The sequence below is a fragment of the Branchiostoma lanceolatum genome, chromosome 1 (assembly GCF_035083965.1).
Source record: "Branchiostoma lanceolatum isolate klBraLanc5 chromosome 1, klBraLanc5.hap2, whole genome shotgun sequence".
NCBI classification, from domain to species: domain Eukaryota; kingdom Metazoa; phylum Chordata; class Leptocardii; order Amphioxiformes; family Branchiostomatidae; genus Branchiostoma; species Branchiostoma lanceolatum.
In genome coordinates this window covers 17797250-17813556 of record NC_089722.1, presented here as the reverse complement: position 1 = coordinate 17813556, position 16307 = coordinate 17797250, and the positions used below count along the sequence as shown (strand labels likewise).

The 16307-nt window shown below is 42.5% G+C and overlaps 2 protein-coding genes across 3 annotated transcripts; both read left to right on the top strand.

The window, feature by feature from the left end:
* Window positions 1–1702: 1702 nt before the first annotated feature.
* Window positions 1703–5457, top strand: LOC136438808 (leukocyte cell-derived chemotaxin 1-like). Of its 2 annotated transcripts, none has more exons than XM_066433772.1 (7): window positions 1703–1832; window positions 2929–3027; window positions 3180–3314; window positions 3441–3572; window positions 3731–3841; window positions 3971–4208; window positions 4662–5457. In XM_066433772.1, exons 2-7 carry the CDS (start codon window positions 2941–2943, stop codon window positions 4973–4975), a joined length of 1017 nt encoding a protein of 338 aa, XP_066289869.1. In that variant the 5' UTR covers window positions 1703–1832; window positions 2929–2940; the 3' UTR covers window positions 4976–5457. The 2 variants fall into 2 exon arrangements, with proteins under 2 accessions (XP_066289869.1, XP_066289876.1); XM_066433779.1 differs by having other exon boundaries at window positions 1711–1808.
* A 2710-nt stretch (window positions 5458–8167) lies between these two features.
* On the top strand, window positions 8168–13130 carry LOC136438800 (uncharacterized). Its single transcript, XM_066433760.1, has 8 exons — window positions 8168–8301; window positions 9502–9603; window positions 10124–10261; window positions 10684–10821; window positions 11260–11376; window positions 11756–11917; window positions 12122–12222; window positions 12621–13130. Exons 2-8 carry the CDS (start codon window positions 9511–9513, stop codon window positions 12751–12753), a joined length of 882 nt encoding a protein of 293 aa, XP_066289857.1. The 5' UTR covers window positions 8168–8301; window positions 9502–9510; the 3' UTR covers window positions 12754–13130.
* The last annotated feature ends 3177 nt before the right edge of the window (window positions 13131–16307 follow it).

The following is a 16307-nucleotide window of genomic DNA, read 5'->3' as shown; positions in this document are numbered from 1 at the left end:
ATAGAGACCACACAAATTGAATGCCTTTGAATTCTTTAATAGCACAAGCAGTAGTTGTATATAAAATCACTTCCAAATCATTTGTAAAAGTTTAACAGGTCGTTTTTTTCGTTGTTATGCGTCAATAGTAGACTTGATTGTAGACCACCTACATCACGAACAACTGACTGTGCAAGAAAGATTAAGGTGTCTTTTCTTTTATCAACAAAATCGTGTTAAATACGGATGGTCTTTTTGTGTGATTTGTTTGTACCTGTCAGTCAACTACGGACAAGTGGGTATTTTTCACACCGTTCCTTCCTCGTGCGTCATTCCCGAGGGGGCTGTTATTAATACTTCAAAACAAAATTTTACCATAAACAAGCTTAACGCTGTTTCACTGGAAAAGTGTACGTTGGCACAACTTCAACTTTCTGCATCTGCGCACTGAAGTGCAAACAGAGAACACAGACGTCTTTGACACTTGATATCTGAGCTACCAATGGCGTGTGGCTAGCAATGGCGTGACTCTTACTTCACAGTTACGTACACCAATATTTGTACTAATGTATCTACACATTTCTCATATTTCATTTTTTTCCTATAGAGGACGGACAAGTTTTCTGATATATTTCTTTAACAAAAACGATGTTTTGTTCACGTACAGCCCATTGTTTAACATGAAGATTTGGCCTGAAAATTGTCCTTCATGAAAAATTTTCTTCTATATTGAACTTTATCTTTGACAATTTTGAGGAATTGAATGAAAACGTACATTGCGCCCATTCCATCATATTTTTCAAGGCATAGCTGTCTTCTAAAGCCACGTGCGTTTTACCTAAATTGTCACCCGAAACGCTTACCCAGTTGTTGATAAAGTATTCATCAGAGGGAAACACTTCCTGAAAGTTCTCAGTTTCACCTGTTTACACCGTCCGTGAAGAAACACCTGTTCAACAAAAGCGTCTGAGCAGAGACGTCGCGCCGAGGTGCTTTTGTGTTCAGGGTTACCCGCGTTCACCATACATGTACTACACACACATGTACTAAGCAACAACAAGAAAGAAACTGCCAGTGTTTCATTGTACATGTATCAGGTCAATATTGTTCTCACTCTCATGGAATTGATAGCATTGGGCAATCATCGGCAAAGATAGAATCATGATTCAAATTCCACAATCGACAAGTAGGGTAAGATAGTTAGGGGGAGAGCGTAACAATGCTTAATAGGCTAAGGTTACAACCGAGCCGATAAGGCTTGGGTACATCTCATGTACTCCATGTAAGGATGATAAACGGCAAAGGCAATGGCGTCAGCCTTCTAACATAAGTTTCGGAGACGTACCTGATAATTTCTACAAGATACTAATGGGCCTACATGACAGATATTACAGGGGAAATATGAAACGCGCATTCAACAAGCAGGCTACCTAAGATGTTTCCATTGTGTATACCCTCTTCATTTCATTTTATCCAGAAGCCTGTGCGGTCAACGTCCTAATGCCATTCAGGAGGAAATGGACCTGTGCCAAAAGCATCTCTTCTCGGAAAAGTTAAGAACCCCCCTTGCATGGTTGGTGTACTACAATGCTCTTTTCATTTTGAAAGGCTTTTTTCCACAAAGGACCAGGAAATTCTGTGAGAAAAACATGTTTGCTCATATTTTTCAACCAATCACATTACAAGATTGTCGAAATAAGTTGCAAGTTGATATCTTGTTTTTCACATTTTTGTCCAGTGTTTATGTTGTGAGACAGTATAAAAATGCGACGCAACTCTCTCCCCAAGACTTCGTACAAGACCTGCTTCAATACACGTTTCACTGAGAGGTAAGCTGCATCTATGTAAAGGAGGTGAGCAAATTTATCACACGATATCTGTCACTCCTAAAAGTCAAATATTGAGCCTTGTTTTAACGATTGTAAAGTTTACAGAAGTAAATTGTAGGTTGAGTATGGTTTGGCATTTACATTAATTGAGTTAATTTGTTAGTTTGCAAAATGTTTTTTCTACTTGGAGTATATAACGTTAGTTTTAAGATATCCCCGGTCAAATTTTGCGCAGCAACTATTGTCTCTAAGTTGCTGGTGTGAAGCACGTGCCACCGTCGTCGTGCACCAATCGACTGTTCCTGAAAATTCTGTAGCGTAAGCCTCACCCTCACACTACATGCAAGTACGCGCGAACTGCGTATCAACCTTTTTGGGGGGGGGGGGTTAGGTCAAGTTTACGACCGAAGAAGACATTTCTTTGGTTTAATAACGATGCTGCACAAATGTGTGTTAAAGTAGAAAACAACTTCATCCCCGTAAACTTTACCTAAAACGAAAAATGAACATACGCACAAGTGTGAGGGGGCCCTTGATGTACCGTGTGTCCTAGTGAAAGAGATCCGTCAGCAGTTCACGACACTGTTCTTTATAGTGGACCTAGTCTTGTGCCAGACTCCCGAATCCTGGCGATTTCATTTTTTTTCCAATCTTGGTTGGACGTGCATAGCTAATTGTTATTTTCCTGGGGAAAATAACCAACTTCTGCATTTTTTAAGACCACTATTTGAAATAAGAAACGGCAAGAACGATCACTCAAGAACAGTTATTTGTTATACTCGCCCTATCAAGTAACCCTTTTGCGTTGGCTGATTGTGCTTTGGTTATTTGCACTAGGAAACTAGATATCTCTGTGTTTTCTAGTTCGATCAGAAGAGCGGAACAGGTCTGGCCTTTAGCTTTTCACGCTTCAGTGACAAGGGAACAGCGCACATTGTACACTGTTTTGTTGCTTCAAATTGCATTGGCTTGGGACATTTTAATAGATCATTCTTACAGATTAGTTGGCTCGTTAGCATATCTTGATGACTTCTCTTGTCCAAAAAAAATAACAAAGATTTCCCTTAGCACATCAGACGAAAATGTTAATTTGTGACTCTTTCTATCTTTCTTCTACCAGAATTAATCCAAGATGACATCCTACGAGGAGAAGAAGACCCTGCCCCCAGCCGAGGTTCTGCCGGGAGGAGTCTTTTCGGATGAGATCGCTGCCATTAAGGTGCCATTAAGTTCGGGCATTCCTCTCAGTTCAATATTCTTTATTCAAGCAACCATTAAATAGTTAAAAATTGCAATACGGTTGAGAAGAAATAGTACTTACCCTCCATTGTTTTCTTCTGTTAACACTTCAATGTTGATATTATCCTGTAGAGAAGGGCCCGTGGAGAAAACGCCAGTCGTCTGAAGATCGGCATTGCCGTCGGCAGCGCGCTGCTGGTGATATTTGCGGTGGTTGGGGGAACCTTCCTAGGCCTTCACCTCAACCGCAAACCCACCGTAGTGACGGTAAGATCATGAAGTTTGCTTTTATTTATAATAGGTCTACGAATTCTGTTGTATTCGACACTGAAAGTTGATGATATCGTTATTATGTCTGTTTCATTTGATTACCATACACGTTCATAACTACAGCGCTCGGTGCAACTGGCGATAGAGGATGAGATCATGGAAGAGACTGTGGAAGTGGACAAGGAGAGGGACACGGAGACTTTCCGGACGGTCAGCTCTACCGGGACATCTCTCGTCATTAAAGATATGGCGAAGGTAAGTTGGTTAAGGTCTTCAATCTCCTTTGTTGATGTGTTGATGGTCATCATGCAGTTATTCATTTCGAAGTGATTTGTGTGCATAACCTGATCATAATGATCTTGTCTTGTCTCTATACATATATATATAACTTGCTTGTATCGTTGCATTCTCAGGGCCTGTCAGCCTACAGGTTTGATGGGGACGAGAAGTGCTACATCCTCTACGAAAGTCTTGAGGAGTCCGAGGATACCGACGAACTGTCAGAGGACCTGGAACAGATGAAGGTAAGTCGCATGCATTTGTTGAATCTATAAATAAAACATACCACTGTACAAACTGCTATTACGACACAAGTTGTGGAAAACCGTCGTTTCCGATTCCATCAAACAGCGAATTCTTTTCTTCCTGACCAGGAGGGAGAGCTGGATGTTGCTGAACGCCGTGAAGAGACGTTCCTGTCTGCGGATGAAGACCGTGGCCAGGTGGACCGGTCCGTACTGAGTGAGAGCATGTTGGAGTTCTGTGGTGGCCTGGAGACCCACTGGGCCGTGAAGTCAGCCCACGAGCCTCCAGCTCCTACTCCAACAGCAGTGGATGAGGAGGAAGAACGGAACCCTACACCGGTGATGGAGGATCTCCCAGGATCCAATGGTGAGCATTCACATCGCAAGTGACAATATCTCCTTCTGTAAAATGTCCTTCCTCAGAAATTATTTATCTCCTTAAACTTTCTGCATTCTCTTTGTGGTTGTTTTGATGACGCCCTAAAGCCCCCCCCCCCCTCTCACTGGACCCGCGGCACGCTGGTGGCGTCGCTACGGGCCGATCGAATGAACAAAGCACTTAACAAATTTCATCGACAAAAAACGAATCTTTTTAAGCTTTGTGTTCTGTTGTCTTTCTGGTCATACTTGTACGTTTCGAATGATATCCCCATTATAAAGTAAAGGGTCACGCAAATCCAGCGTGCCGCGGGTCCAGTGAGAGGTGGGCTTTGATATTTGTTGCTACTCGATGCATTTTTTGAATACCATTTTGTCTTGGCACTGTCTTAATCGTCTTAGTGTTTTTGATAATTCTATTCCCCTTCAACCCCGCACCAAGGGACCAATGCTGTGCAGGAACGTGAAAAACGCTCCTGGTGGTTGCGTCCAGCCGGGAGGCTTGTCTGCAACTGGGTGACCAGAAACGTCTGCAGCCGTACCTGCAGGAACGTGTGCGGGAAGCGCCGTCGTCGGGATCTACTGGAGGAAGAGCCGGGACAGGAGGTGACAAAGCGCGTCAAGCGAGGGTGGATCCGCCGCACTGTGAGGAGGGTGGGGAGGTTTGTGCGAAGGGTGGCGTCCACTGTGTGCAGGGCTGTCTGCAGCTGGGGGTGTCGTGCTGTTCGCAGCAGGGTTTGCCGCTATGTCGGCTAGGGTATCCAAGCATTGCCGACTAATACACTGGCAAATAGGTTTTTCGTGCCAACTAAAATTGCTTTAGTCTTTGTCTTGGATACAGATGTTATCATAATCTACTAAAAGTTGCCCAAAAGATTGTGACGTTACCACCGTGCTGTAGAGCAAGTGCACAAAGTAGTAATGTGAAGTTTAGATATATGTGATAACCAATGAGGATTAAGAGGCGTTTAGGTAGTACTAACATTCTTTGACTGATAGGCAAGGTTTGTCTTTTTATTCCCACACAGTTCCTATACAATCCTGTAGTCCCTCTGTATCCGTTCAGACATCTGATAGCCGTTCTGAGCTTGCAGAAGGTGATATTGCAAGGGAAACTTGAAAGCTTCAAATCTTACGGCTAGGCAATTGTCATCAACAAGCAAAGCGCAATTTTAATGATCTAAATGAGTAGCTGGCATTTTTGTCTTATTTGGTCTAAATAAAAGGAATAAGGTGAACCTCTTGCTTGAAGTATCATACTTTTGTTTTTGTGCGTGCGTATGTGTGTATGTATATGTGTATGTGTGTGTGCGTGTGTATGTATTTGTGTGTGTGTGTGTGTGTGTGTGTGTGTGTGTGTGTGTGTGTGTGTGTGTGTGTGTGTGTGTGTGTGTGTGTGTGTGTGAAATTAATGAAAATCAAGGAAAGGTTTCCGAACAAAGAGTTCTTTTTGGGGCTGGGCACCTGGGCACCTGAGAGTCCAGTGTCTCTTTCGATCAATGTCAATCTATACATTGCCAATTATATCTATGTAGTGTATGATGATACCTGGGATATATCTTCCTTCCGTGTCTTCAGACCCAAGTAGGTAGAACTCGACCCAAAAGATGAACTTTGTGACCTCCGCACGACGACTCGCCCGGTACTTTGTAAGGCCTTTTGTCATTCTTGACAAGCAGTCTTAACAGTCAGGGGAACCTCAGATCTTTGAGGAAATAAGACAATCGAATGGGTAACTTAGGCCCCCTTTCCACACTGGATGGAGACCTTAGAGCGATCGTTAAGTTACGTTATTGTAAAAATTAATTTCATTCTTACGTGATTTGGAAGTAACATAAAGTTACCGTAAAGGAGCTATAATATAGCAAAAAGGAAAGGTCGTCTCTAAACAGATTGCCCATTTTCCTTGTCACGGCATGGATGTATCACAAAGCCACTGTGTTGGCGCGTGCCCTGTTTATGTTCTTTCAACTAGTCTAAAGTCTTACACAGTTGTCGATAAGTTCTTCCCCAGAGTGTAGCTACTTCCTGAACGTTCTCAATTTCACCTGTTTACACCGTCTGTGAAGAAAACACCTGTCCAACAATGAAGTCTGGGGTGAGACGTCGCGCCAAGGTCATAGAGTTGAAGGGATAGCTGCGTTCATCATTTATACCTGTAGTATGTACTTACTCGGAAGATACGACAGTCAATGACATATCAAACATCAAAGGACTTACAGTAAGTTGCATAATTCTCAGAGAGGATTTGCATATATGAGGTGGATAATTTTTACCAAACAGTGTCGGGATATAAAGCCTACTTGACAAATATGACAGTGGTACCGTGGTCGACAAGTACAAGTTTCGGCTCCCTGCTTTAGCTGCACGACACGACAAACTGGCCCTGGTGTCGAGCAGCTAAAGCAGAGGTGTATCCCAGCCAAAACAGGACTGCAGCACAGCTAAAGTAGGGATGCAGCACAGCTAAAGCAGGGGTGTGCAACTTGTACTTGTCGGCCACGGTACAGTGGAAACATGATCCATCTTCAACAAGCAGCTTACGTCTTACTCTAGTGTTTTCGTTGTGTTCTCGAAACTTGAACTGTTGCCAGCACTTGAGCTGGAGTCAACAACAGCGACGCGGCGTCTGTTCTCTTTGCTTATGCCTTAGTGCGCAGGCGCAGCGAGTTGAACGTACGCAGAAGTACTTTTTCTGGGAAAAAGCGTTTCCTCCTCTTCTTGGGTGTTTACCAAAAGAACGATTGGCGAGAAAAACACCACTTGTTCTCATGTCAAGGACGGGCTCTACCATATGGAATATCCAACATGGCTAGCTTTTTCTTACGTCATACACATCTTGTTAATGAGAAGTCAAAGTTTTATGCAAAAAAATCGATTGTCAGGAGATTGAACTTGCGCTTTTCAAGTGTTTCCTCTTTCTTCGGTGTCAAGATATCACAATGAGCACCCCCCCCCCCTTCTAGCCAGCGATGACGCATGGGGAAATAACGAAGACAAAAATACCTACTGTAAAAGGGGAAATATTCACGGTCGTTCATTTTCGCGTTTTTCGTATTAAGACGACAGCCGTCATTTTTTTTGTCTTTTAAAGTAAAACCCTCTGCATGGTGATTTTAACCATGAACATGTATGTAGCTGGCACAATTTCATAATTGATATCAATTCGACAGAAAAAAATATGGAAAAGCAGAGTCAATGAGCACACAAATATCCATAACTTAAACTTGGCACTTGTACTACATGTACATGAGGAGGAATAAATGAGAACATCTCAATACGAGCAAGTTTTATGACGTACTAGTTTGAACGTTGTGAGTACAGTAACTTTCGTAAGGTCTTCTCAAATTATGTAAGTCAAACGTTCCGAAAGAGTTGTCAACGTGCCAAAGTAACTTCTGCTTGGAACAAGACCATAGCACGTCCAAGTCAAAAGATACAAAAACGGAAGTTCTGCTGCAGTACCAAGGTCACATACCAGGGGGCCCAAAATCGAACTTGAACTTCGGCTTTGCAACACCTGCCCACATACCAAATATCATTGTAATCCATCAAGAGGTTCTGGAGTTATGCTGACTACAGTAGTGCGGAAACGCAAACATACACACATACACACACACACACACACACACACACACACACACACACACACACACACACACACACACACACACACACACACACAGATAAGACAGACACACCCAAAACTATATCTCCATTTTTCATGGAGATAAAAACAGAAGTTCAGAAATCTATTCCGTGTGTTTACCCATTTGAGCTCGAACATGTGACAAAACATTAACACAAAGGTGTTTTGAAAGCTGTTTCTACACATTAGACAAGGGCCCTTCATCTTTCTGTTGACACGCTCTTTGGAGGTGTGAAACTGAGAACTTTGAGGAAGTAATTTACGTCAAGTTAGACTAGAGTGTTTTTGAGTCGAAATCTTGTTTTCAACCTACAGGGAGATGTTTGTTTTCCAATGATATAAAAGGGACCGTGTGGTGCCACCTCCACAGAAAACCGTCGACTGGAGACAGCATCTACCGCAGACCTCTTCAAACGTACTGCTGATTTTAAAGGTAGGAGAAACGTTACAATTATACCAAATGTCGTATGACGTCAATTGATACATGAATACATGTTATAGAATATATAGAGAACTATTTCTTCGACTGTAGACTTATTAAACCTCTATGGGATTATGCAGAAAGTTTGTTTAGTTATTTCATATTTCTTACTGTACATTATCTTTGCATATAACCTATATATGTAAAAAAGTTTCGATACATCAATAAACTTATTCTAATTGCTAAAGCATCCATTTCAAACTATAAGTTTACAATGTCAACTTCGAACTCATATCTAGATTCAAGACACTATTTTGAAAATTTTCAAATCCGAACGTTCCCTCAGACACCTGATATAAGTTCTGCGATATTGATTAAAGTGCCGTGACGGACAGGATATCACGGAAAAATTTGCATGAATCGATTGTGCTGCATTCATTTAAGCAAGGTTTTATCATTGATTTTTCATTTATTTGATCATTATGAAATTGAGTGAACAGATACAAATGTCTACCAACCAATTTCGTAATTGCCTACATAATACCCTCGATCACATTATCCGGAAACATTGCCATGCCCAATTCATTAAACATATGAATAATCAATATTGTCTTTCATGGTCTTTTTTTGCTATAGCGTTGGGTTATCTTGTAAAGGAAAAACAGTATGGTGAAAAAATGTCAGCACACGTGTAGCCTGGAGTCCGAGAGGCTTTAGCTGGGGCCCCTTAGCCACCACCAGGCCTTCCTACGGGGGTGTGGATCGTAGAATTCGGCAAAAAAGGATTGATTGGCTAGTAGAGTCAGTCCACGGTAAGGTTAATATTCCCCCGCGCCCTAATTGTTTTATGGCTTAAATGATCTCAACGCCAGAGCTACTGCCTTTGTTTTGAAAATGTCTCTCTTTTAGCCGATGTATCACAGACTAACTAGTACTACACCTGTAAATGTTACCCTATAGTGGCCAAACCCCTTGGCAAATATTCTCCCTATAGCTGGCGTGGTTAGTCTGGTCTAGGGATCCCTAGCGACATGCCCCCGAGGGGAAGTGCAACTCCGTGGGGCCTGCTGGGTTCGCTTTACGGGGAATGTGGCTAGGGGCCCCGGCCAGTAAAGTCCCGCGCACTCCAGGTCTAGAGTACCCCCAGTACTGTTTCGCTTTGATACAAACCTTGCGTCACTTTCATTTGTATTGCATTTCTTTCCCATTCAGTGTTTAGACATGGCGACCGAGAACGTGCCGATCTCAACCATCAGTAAACAGACGGAGGCGGCCGTGACCATCGGGAGACAGGAGTCCATCGCCCCGCCGCCGGTAAGACTAGTCTTAACCCCCCTCTCACTGGACTCGCGGCACGCTGTCAATCCGATCGGCCGCAGCGACGCCGCCAGCGTGCCGCGGGTCCAGTGAGAGGGGGGCTTTCTGTACGTGTTAACTAATGTCCGATACTTTCTATTTTTACGTTCTTTCGATTCTTTCCTCGTTTGTTTTCAATATTTTTCTCTACGCTGTACAGAAAAAGGGGATACATTGTTTTTGCTCAAGTTGAATATGTTCTTCTGCTATTGTTGCCCACAACACCCTTCAAATGTCATCTGAAGTCCAAATTTGATGTGCGGTCAGCTTATGCATGTATATAACGTTATGCTCAAACAGACTTCTTTTAAACTTTAAATACTTTACAACAGGCTTTCACAATCATTTTCTCGATATCTTTATGGACATTTTATTTATGATCTTTTATAGAATCCGCTAGGATGAGTAGAGGAAACACTCACTACACCTTCGTGTTGCTAGATGGAGACTTTAATCCCAATATGCCATTTTTTTCCAGCCGTACGATGGTGTCAAGAAGCGCAGTAATCGGCGGCTCGTCATTGCGTCTGTCGTCACGATAGTTGTGGTGCTGCTGGTAGTGGTCGCGGTGCTGGGAGGGATCGCCTTGTCCCGACACCACAACGACAACGACAAGGTACTAGCTTTAAATGATCATTGAAATGTAGAAGAAATATACGATAGTGATGTAAAGTATACTAGAGTGGATTAATTCCTCAAGCTAACAATTTTCACACCGCAGTCGCCCTCAGTAAGAATTCTGGAGCCGCATAGTTCCAGTTTAGAACTTTTAATCAGCCTAGTACCACGACCGGTTTCGCACCACGCAAGTCTATATACTAGTATGCATCTGGCTTGTGTGTTATGACATGGTCTAGTGCCACGACCGGTTTCGCTTTTTCAAGTGTACAGACTAAATGACACAAGTACTTGAGTTTCTCACTTATATATCTTTCTAGTGCATACTGCCCTGGTAACGATAGTGAATTTTACTGATCATGATTTCTCTCTACAACCGCACCCTGCAGAATTTCGTCAAGTCAACTTATTTCCCCACAGGGTACCCGCCGCTACAAGGTGGAGGGGGAGGTGGTGGAGGAGGAGATTGAGGTGAGCGAGGACGGGAGACAAGAGGTCTTCCACGTGCCCAAGAACGGCAAGTACGAGGCCGTCACGGTTCTCATGGACTTCCAACGGGTAGGTTGGCTTGGGACGGTACCAGTCTTTGACCAGATTGTTTTCAGTCTCACGTCATAAGGTTTCTACTACTTACCGAGTACCGTAGTATGTATGGATCCCATATGGTCTAGTGGTTAGGATTTGGCGCCAAGGCTCGGGTTCGATTTCCGGTGTGGGAACCACTGAGGTGAGTAGTACAGTCTCCAGGCTCCCGGGAATCGAACCTGAGCCAGCCAGCGCACAAACCCAACGCACTTACCACTAGGCTAAAAGGTTCGGACCAGTTAGACTGGCCAGTAAGTGGCTCTTGAAACACACTGTTACATGCATTGTATAGTGAGAACTCAGGATACAAGTCAGGGGTAATCTGTATAAACCTCCCTCTTCACGATATTTTTGCATTCATCTTGCATCTAACGTTAGAGTTTACAATGATATGTTCCGATGCTTTGGCAGAATCTGGCCACCTTCAAGGACCCTGGGCACGAGGTGTGCTACGTGGCCGAGATAGATCCGGACGACTGGATCGAGCCGCAGCGTCTCCGCAAGATGATCGAGGAGATGAACCGTGAGGTAAGACCTGAGTTGCAAGGAAGCGATATAAGAGTTAGTAGATATGTCTGTCAGACTTGTCTCCGTTATCGCACTGCTGCGCTCGGATGTCCCGATGCTCATTCATATCCAGTTAACGACGCAGTAAAACCATCTTCGTGAGATGAGCTGTGATTCTATATTCTAAATGTACTTGCCGTGTGAGTTGAACGGCGGAGTCATACAAGTTTGCCCAGGTCACAATCAATGTGCATGATGATGCAGTAGTACAAGCTGCTTAGCTAGCGGTTAACTTCTATAAGAAATGTTGAGCGCATGCGGAATATTGTCTATCTTAAATGTTAAGCACCCACCAACCATCACGTAAGTAGATGACCAAATTGCAACGTCTTTACTGCAGAACACAACTGCTCCTGACGACATGGACGATGGCGAACCAGAGAACAAGCTGGTCGCCATGCTGCCTCCCATCCGGGACCTGCAGTCCCTGGCCGGGCCGGAGGTGGCGCAGCTGTGCAAGGACTACACCGCCCTGCGCATCGGTCCCGAAAATACCACCAAGGTAGGAATGTGACCACCGTGGAAATATTCACTTTTTTTAAAACATAAAAATTCTCTTGACATGTTTTGATAAGTGCCGTAATCAGACCGGTGAATGGAGTCGTAGAAGCCACAGCACGATAACAATAATGGATGCACTGTTTCAAAAATACCGAAGTCAATATTCATTCCTGAATCTTACTTCAGTTTACACCTGTATTTGCAGCCCCGTGAGCGCCGCGCCCTGCAGCTGATCTCAAGTGACCGCCAACGGCGCCAGCTGAGCTGGGGAGGCTACACCTGGGGTGGGGGGCGCCACTCTATCAGGTGAGCACTTGAAGTAGAGGATACATGACAAAATTAAAAAAAAAGCAAAAGTTTCATCCCTCTTGCACTGTATCTTCTGGTATTTTTTCTCTCTCTGATATAGCTATCTGCCACCCCCCCCAGTTACTTTGCTTTTGCTTTTAACTGTTCCAAATGTATAAGTTAGTTGTAAAGGATAGGCACCATGAACGTTGATGTGCTGTACTATATTGCACTTGCTGTGTGGACTATGATTTTTGCTATTCATGGTCTGTACACCCGGTAGCGTGTCTGGCAAATACAAATAAAAAGTTTGTGTGCGGTGGGGTATTCTGAGGTTTTGTGCAATGAAAATAAGTAACTTTTGTACTGTGTGTCTTGTGACCTAAATGGCTAAACTTCATCACCATATATTGCAGCTGCTGTGTGGACTACGTCTACCGCCCCAGCAGCCGGACCTCCCACACGTTCAGCGTCCGTTATCGCCCGAGCAGCTGGCGAAGGCCATTCAGTGGTGGGAGCTGGAGCTTTGGGTACACATTCCGTTTTTGAAACGGATTTAATGGTGTGCTTGACGAAGAGTGACGTCAAAATCAATACGTCAATATCTGCCTAGCACTTATCCTGACCTTCAACTTTGAAGGAATGTAGTATTTGGGTTAGAACAAACAGCTTACATGATATGATCTCTGCATCTTTGCGATATACATGGTCTCCATACCATGGCGTGTCTACATAATGTATGTTTACATAGTATGAAAAGTTTGTGTGTTTATTCTGAGTTTTTGTACCATGAAGATGACAACACTACAACTGAAAATCTACGCAGACACATGCAGTTATTCTTGTACTCGTCATCGCCTCTGCACAAGGAAATGAAAACAATTCTAGTGTTTTGCTTTGGTGTGAATAAAAATGGTAAACGTGAACTTCTTGCTTGAAACGTCATATCATTTTGTGCGTGTGTGTGTTTGTGCGTGTGTGTGTGTGTTTGTGTATGTGCGTGTGTCTGTGTGTGTGCACACTGGGCTCGAGTTCAATTTTCCAAGTCTGCGCACTACGGTAAAAACAACCACACATCATTGTTGTTTACTTGAGCTCATAGTATTTGGACAAAAATGCAAAGGCAAAGATCTATAGGATTAGAGACTTTAAATCATCAAGTATGTACAGCACAAGTTTCTTCCTCAATGTTAGCTTTCACAAGAAAATCGCGGATCAAGTGTCCCTTCACAGAAGCAGCTGAATAAACAAGTTTGTCAATACCTGACATACTGATCCAATCCCTCCCGCTTTAGCACATACTTCAACTATTGCTTTTAGGTTGATGCCACACGTACAGCTTAGCGGTCAACAGCCTGCTAATTCAGGCATATCATTTCCTCAAAGTTCTCAGTTTGCATTTTCAGACTCGCACTTTACAGGCGTATGGAAGGACACGGTTTCTTTTATTTGAGTTGAAATGTTATGCTTGCATAGAATTCCCATGTCTGCAAAGACTTTTCAAAGATTAAAAAGTTGAGTTAGGCGGGTAACGGGTGTACTGAATCAACCCCACGTGAATCTATCGATCAAAAGTCAAATTGATCACCGTTGATGGTTTGTGACACACACACACACACACACACACACACACACACACACACACACACACACACACACACACACACACACACACACACACACACACGCATACACACACACACACACAGACAAACAAACAAACAAACAAACAAACAAACACACAGATAGACAAACTAATACTCCACTTAAGTTCCATGGGGTGATATGATAATGGTCACCTGTCAGCCATTCAGCCGAGCAGTTCTCAGTTTCACCTGAATGTCAAGAGTGTTTCACAACAAACACAGACACGTGAGGTCGTCTCAGGTCAACTGCTACAGTGAGGTAGATGATCTTACACTGCATTACAGAAGGTCCACCTAGCGGACAACAACAAAATCACAGGCACACGTGGAGAAATTCCCTGCAAAGAACTAGTTATTCTGAGTTACCATCAAGATTTTTCTGCTTATTCAGCTTCATCACTAGCCATAAAACTTTTTTTAAAAATTTTTTTTCAATATTTTCCAGGTTTCCTCGTGGAGTTCCTCGTAGGTCTCCAGAAAAGGATAAAATGACACTTCACAGACATCAAAATATCATGCCGTGCTTAGACTAATTCCATTCAGATTTGAAGATTCAGAATCATGTAGATTTGAAGGCTTGTGCTCTTGCATTGCCTGCCAACACAGGTATGCGAGCAAGCTCAGTACGTCTAGACCCACAGAAAGCTGCATAGCATTCTCATCTCTTCATCTGGCAGTGCCTTCTCATATTCTCTAAATCATCACTAACGTTTCTCCATCTCTATATATACATGTAGAAACAACATTTAAAGCTTCAGTCTGGGCTAACATTCGTGCTGCCTTTTAATTTATTCATGTTTTCAACGTGATTTGTTTGTAACCTATCAAACTGCGTCGTTGGTAGATATCTATAAGAAAGCAAAACATCATGACGTCTCTAGACTACTCTTATTTCACTGCATATTCACGTCTGAAAGCTTGACTGTATCGCTCGTTGAAACAATATAATGTAATGCATATGTATGACCAAGCATAGCATGTCTAAAATCGCAACAATCTGCCTAATTTAAGGCGTCTTCTTACTTATTCTAAATCATCAGTTAAGTGTCTCTGTCCACACTTCAATCTCATATCTCTCGAAGTTACTGACAACATGACTTGTCAGAACAAGACAAAATTATGAAAGGAAGTAACGTTACATGGACCGACAACGATTCTAATCTTCCGAGCCCATTCTAAATCATATCTTCTTTCTTATGGGGACAAAGGGACAAGAAGGAAATCAAGGCAACAAGTTAAGGACATACAAAACATTCAAAGAGATGTATGACAAAGAACCATATCTTAACATTCCAAATGTCAAAAATCGTACAGCCATGTGTAGACTTCGTATCAGTGACCATCCATTACACATAGAATCTGGCAGTCATAGCCGTATCCCTCTACATGACAGATTATGCAAATTTTGTAATAATTCACGTATGGAAGATGAAATGCATTTCTTACTAGACTGTGTATTGTATGAAAAAGAACGTCAGTCACTGTTCAAATCAATTCAGATTGACAAGAGATGTAAGACAATATCAAAGCAGGATACTTTTAAATACATGATGTCATGCACAAATGTTTATGTAATGGACGAAGTATGTAATTATGTCGCCATGTGTTTTAAAAAGAGAGATGAAGCCACTAGAACCTAGATATACAGTAGGACATTTAGTATAGTACTTAGTATTGTACTAGATGTGAATGTTAACGTTATTCTTATTATTTTATTCAGGCGTGGCGTTACTTATTTTCAAATCATCAAGTTTGAATCCTCCAGCTCCAAAAGTTGGGTCCCTTTAGTTTACATTTTTTTCAGCAGTGGCTTTTTGTCTGAACTGTTAACGACACAAAAAAACGCAATATCAGAATATTATGACGTATATAGACTAATCTCACTATTATTCTACTTCATATTCATATTTCATAGTTGTTGACTACGTTACCTTTTAAAGGTACAAATATACAAGCAAGCAAAGTGTTCCTTGACTGACTCACACTAGAAGCAAGATGTTATAATTTTTAACCCAAATGAAATGTCTTCTTACTTATTCTAACAATGAACTGTATGTCCCCACACGATGTTTCAGCTATTTAGCTGAAAAGTTGGGTCTCTATTTGCAATGTTTTATATGTAGCCTATCGGCAATATCTGAACAAAAATCCCAGGATTTAATAAAAACCGACTCCCACGCGTCTTTTAAAACTCGTTTGATATACGTAACGTTACCTGCCAACTTCGATTGACTTTTGGCGCTCTTAAAAAAATGTTTATGACGTTCGCGAAAAGACGTTTTATTCGCACCACGTCATGACGGACTTTTCCTCTGATATGCTCTCAGACTAATCAATGTTATTTATGACCATATTTGGACATTTTAAGCTCCCCTATACTGTGTTGATTGCCGATCAATGCAGTACAAATGCAGACGCAGGCGAGACCTGCCCGCGCTCCTTCCATGAGGGACGGTG

What these genes read in the sequence shown, in the direction of transcription:
- LOC136438808 (XM_066433772.1), top strand. Translation starts at nt 2,941, where the DNA reads ATGACATCCTACGAGGAGAAGAAGACCCTGCCCCCAGCCGAGGTTCTG. An exon ending in AGGACCTGGAACAGATGAAG is followed by an intron (nt 3,842 to 3,970) that starts GTAAGTCGCATG and finishes CTTCCTGACCAG; the next exon opens with GAGGGAGAGCTGGATGTTGC. An exon ending in GGATCTCCCAGGATCCAATG is followed by an intron (nt 4,209 to 4,661) that starts GTGAGCATTCAC and finishes CCCCGCACCAAG; the next exon opens with GGACCAATGCTGTGCAGGAA.
- LOC136438800 (XM_066433760.1), top strand. Translation starts at nt 9,511, where the DNA reads ATGGCGACCGAGAACGTGCCGATCTCAACCATCAGTAAACAGACGGAG. An exon ending in AGTCCATCGCCCCGCCGCCG is followed by an intron (nt 9,604 to 10,123) that starts GTAAGACTAGTC and finishes ATTTTTTTCCAG; the next exon opens with CCGTACGATGGTGTCAAGAA. An exon ending in ACCACAACGACAACGACAAG is followed by an intron (nt 10,262 to 10,683) that starts GTACTAGCTTTA and finishes ATTTCCCCACAG; the next exon opens with GGTACCCGCCGCTACAAGGT.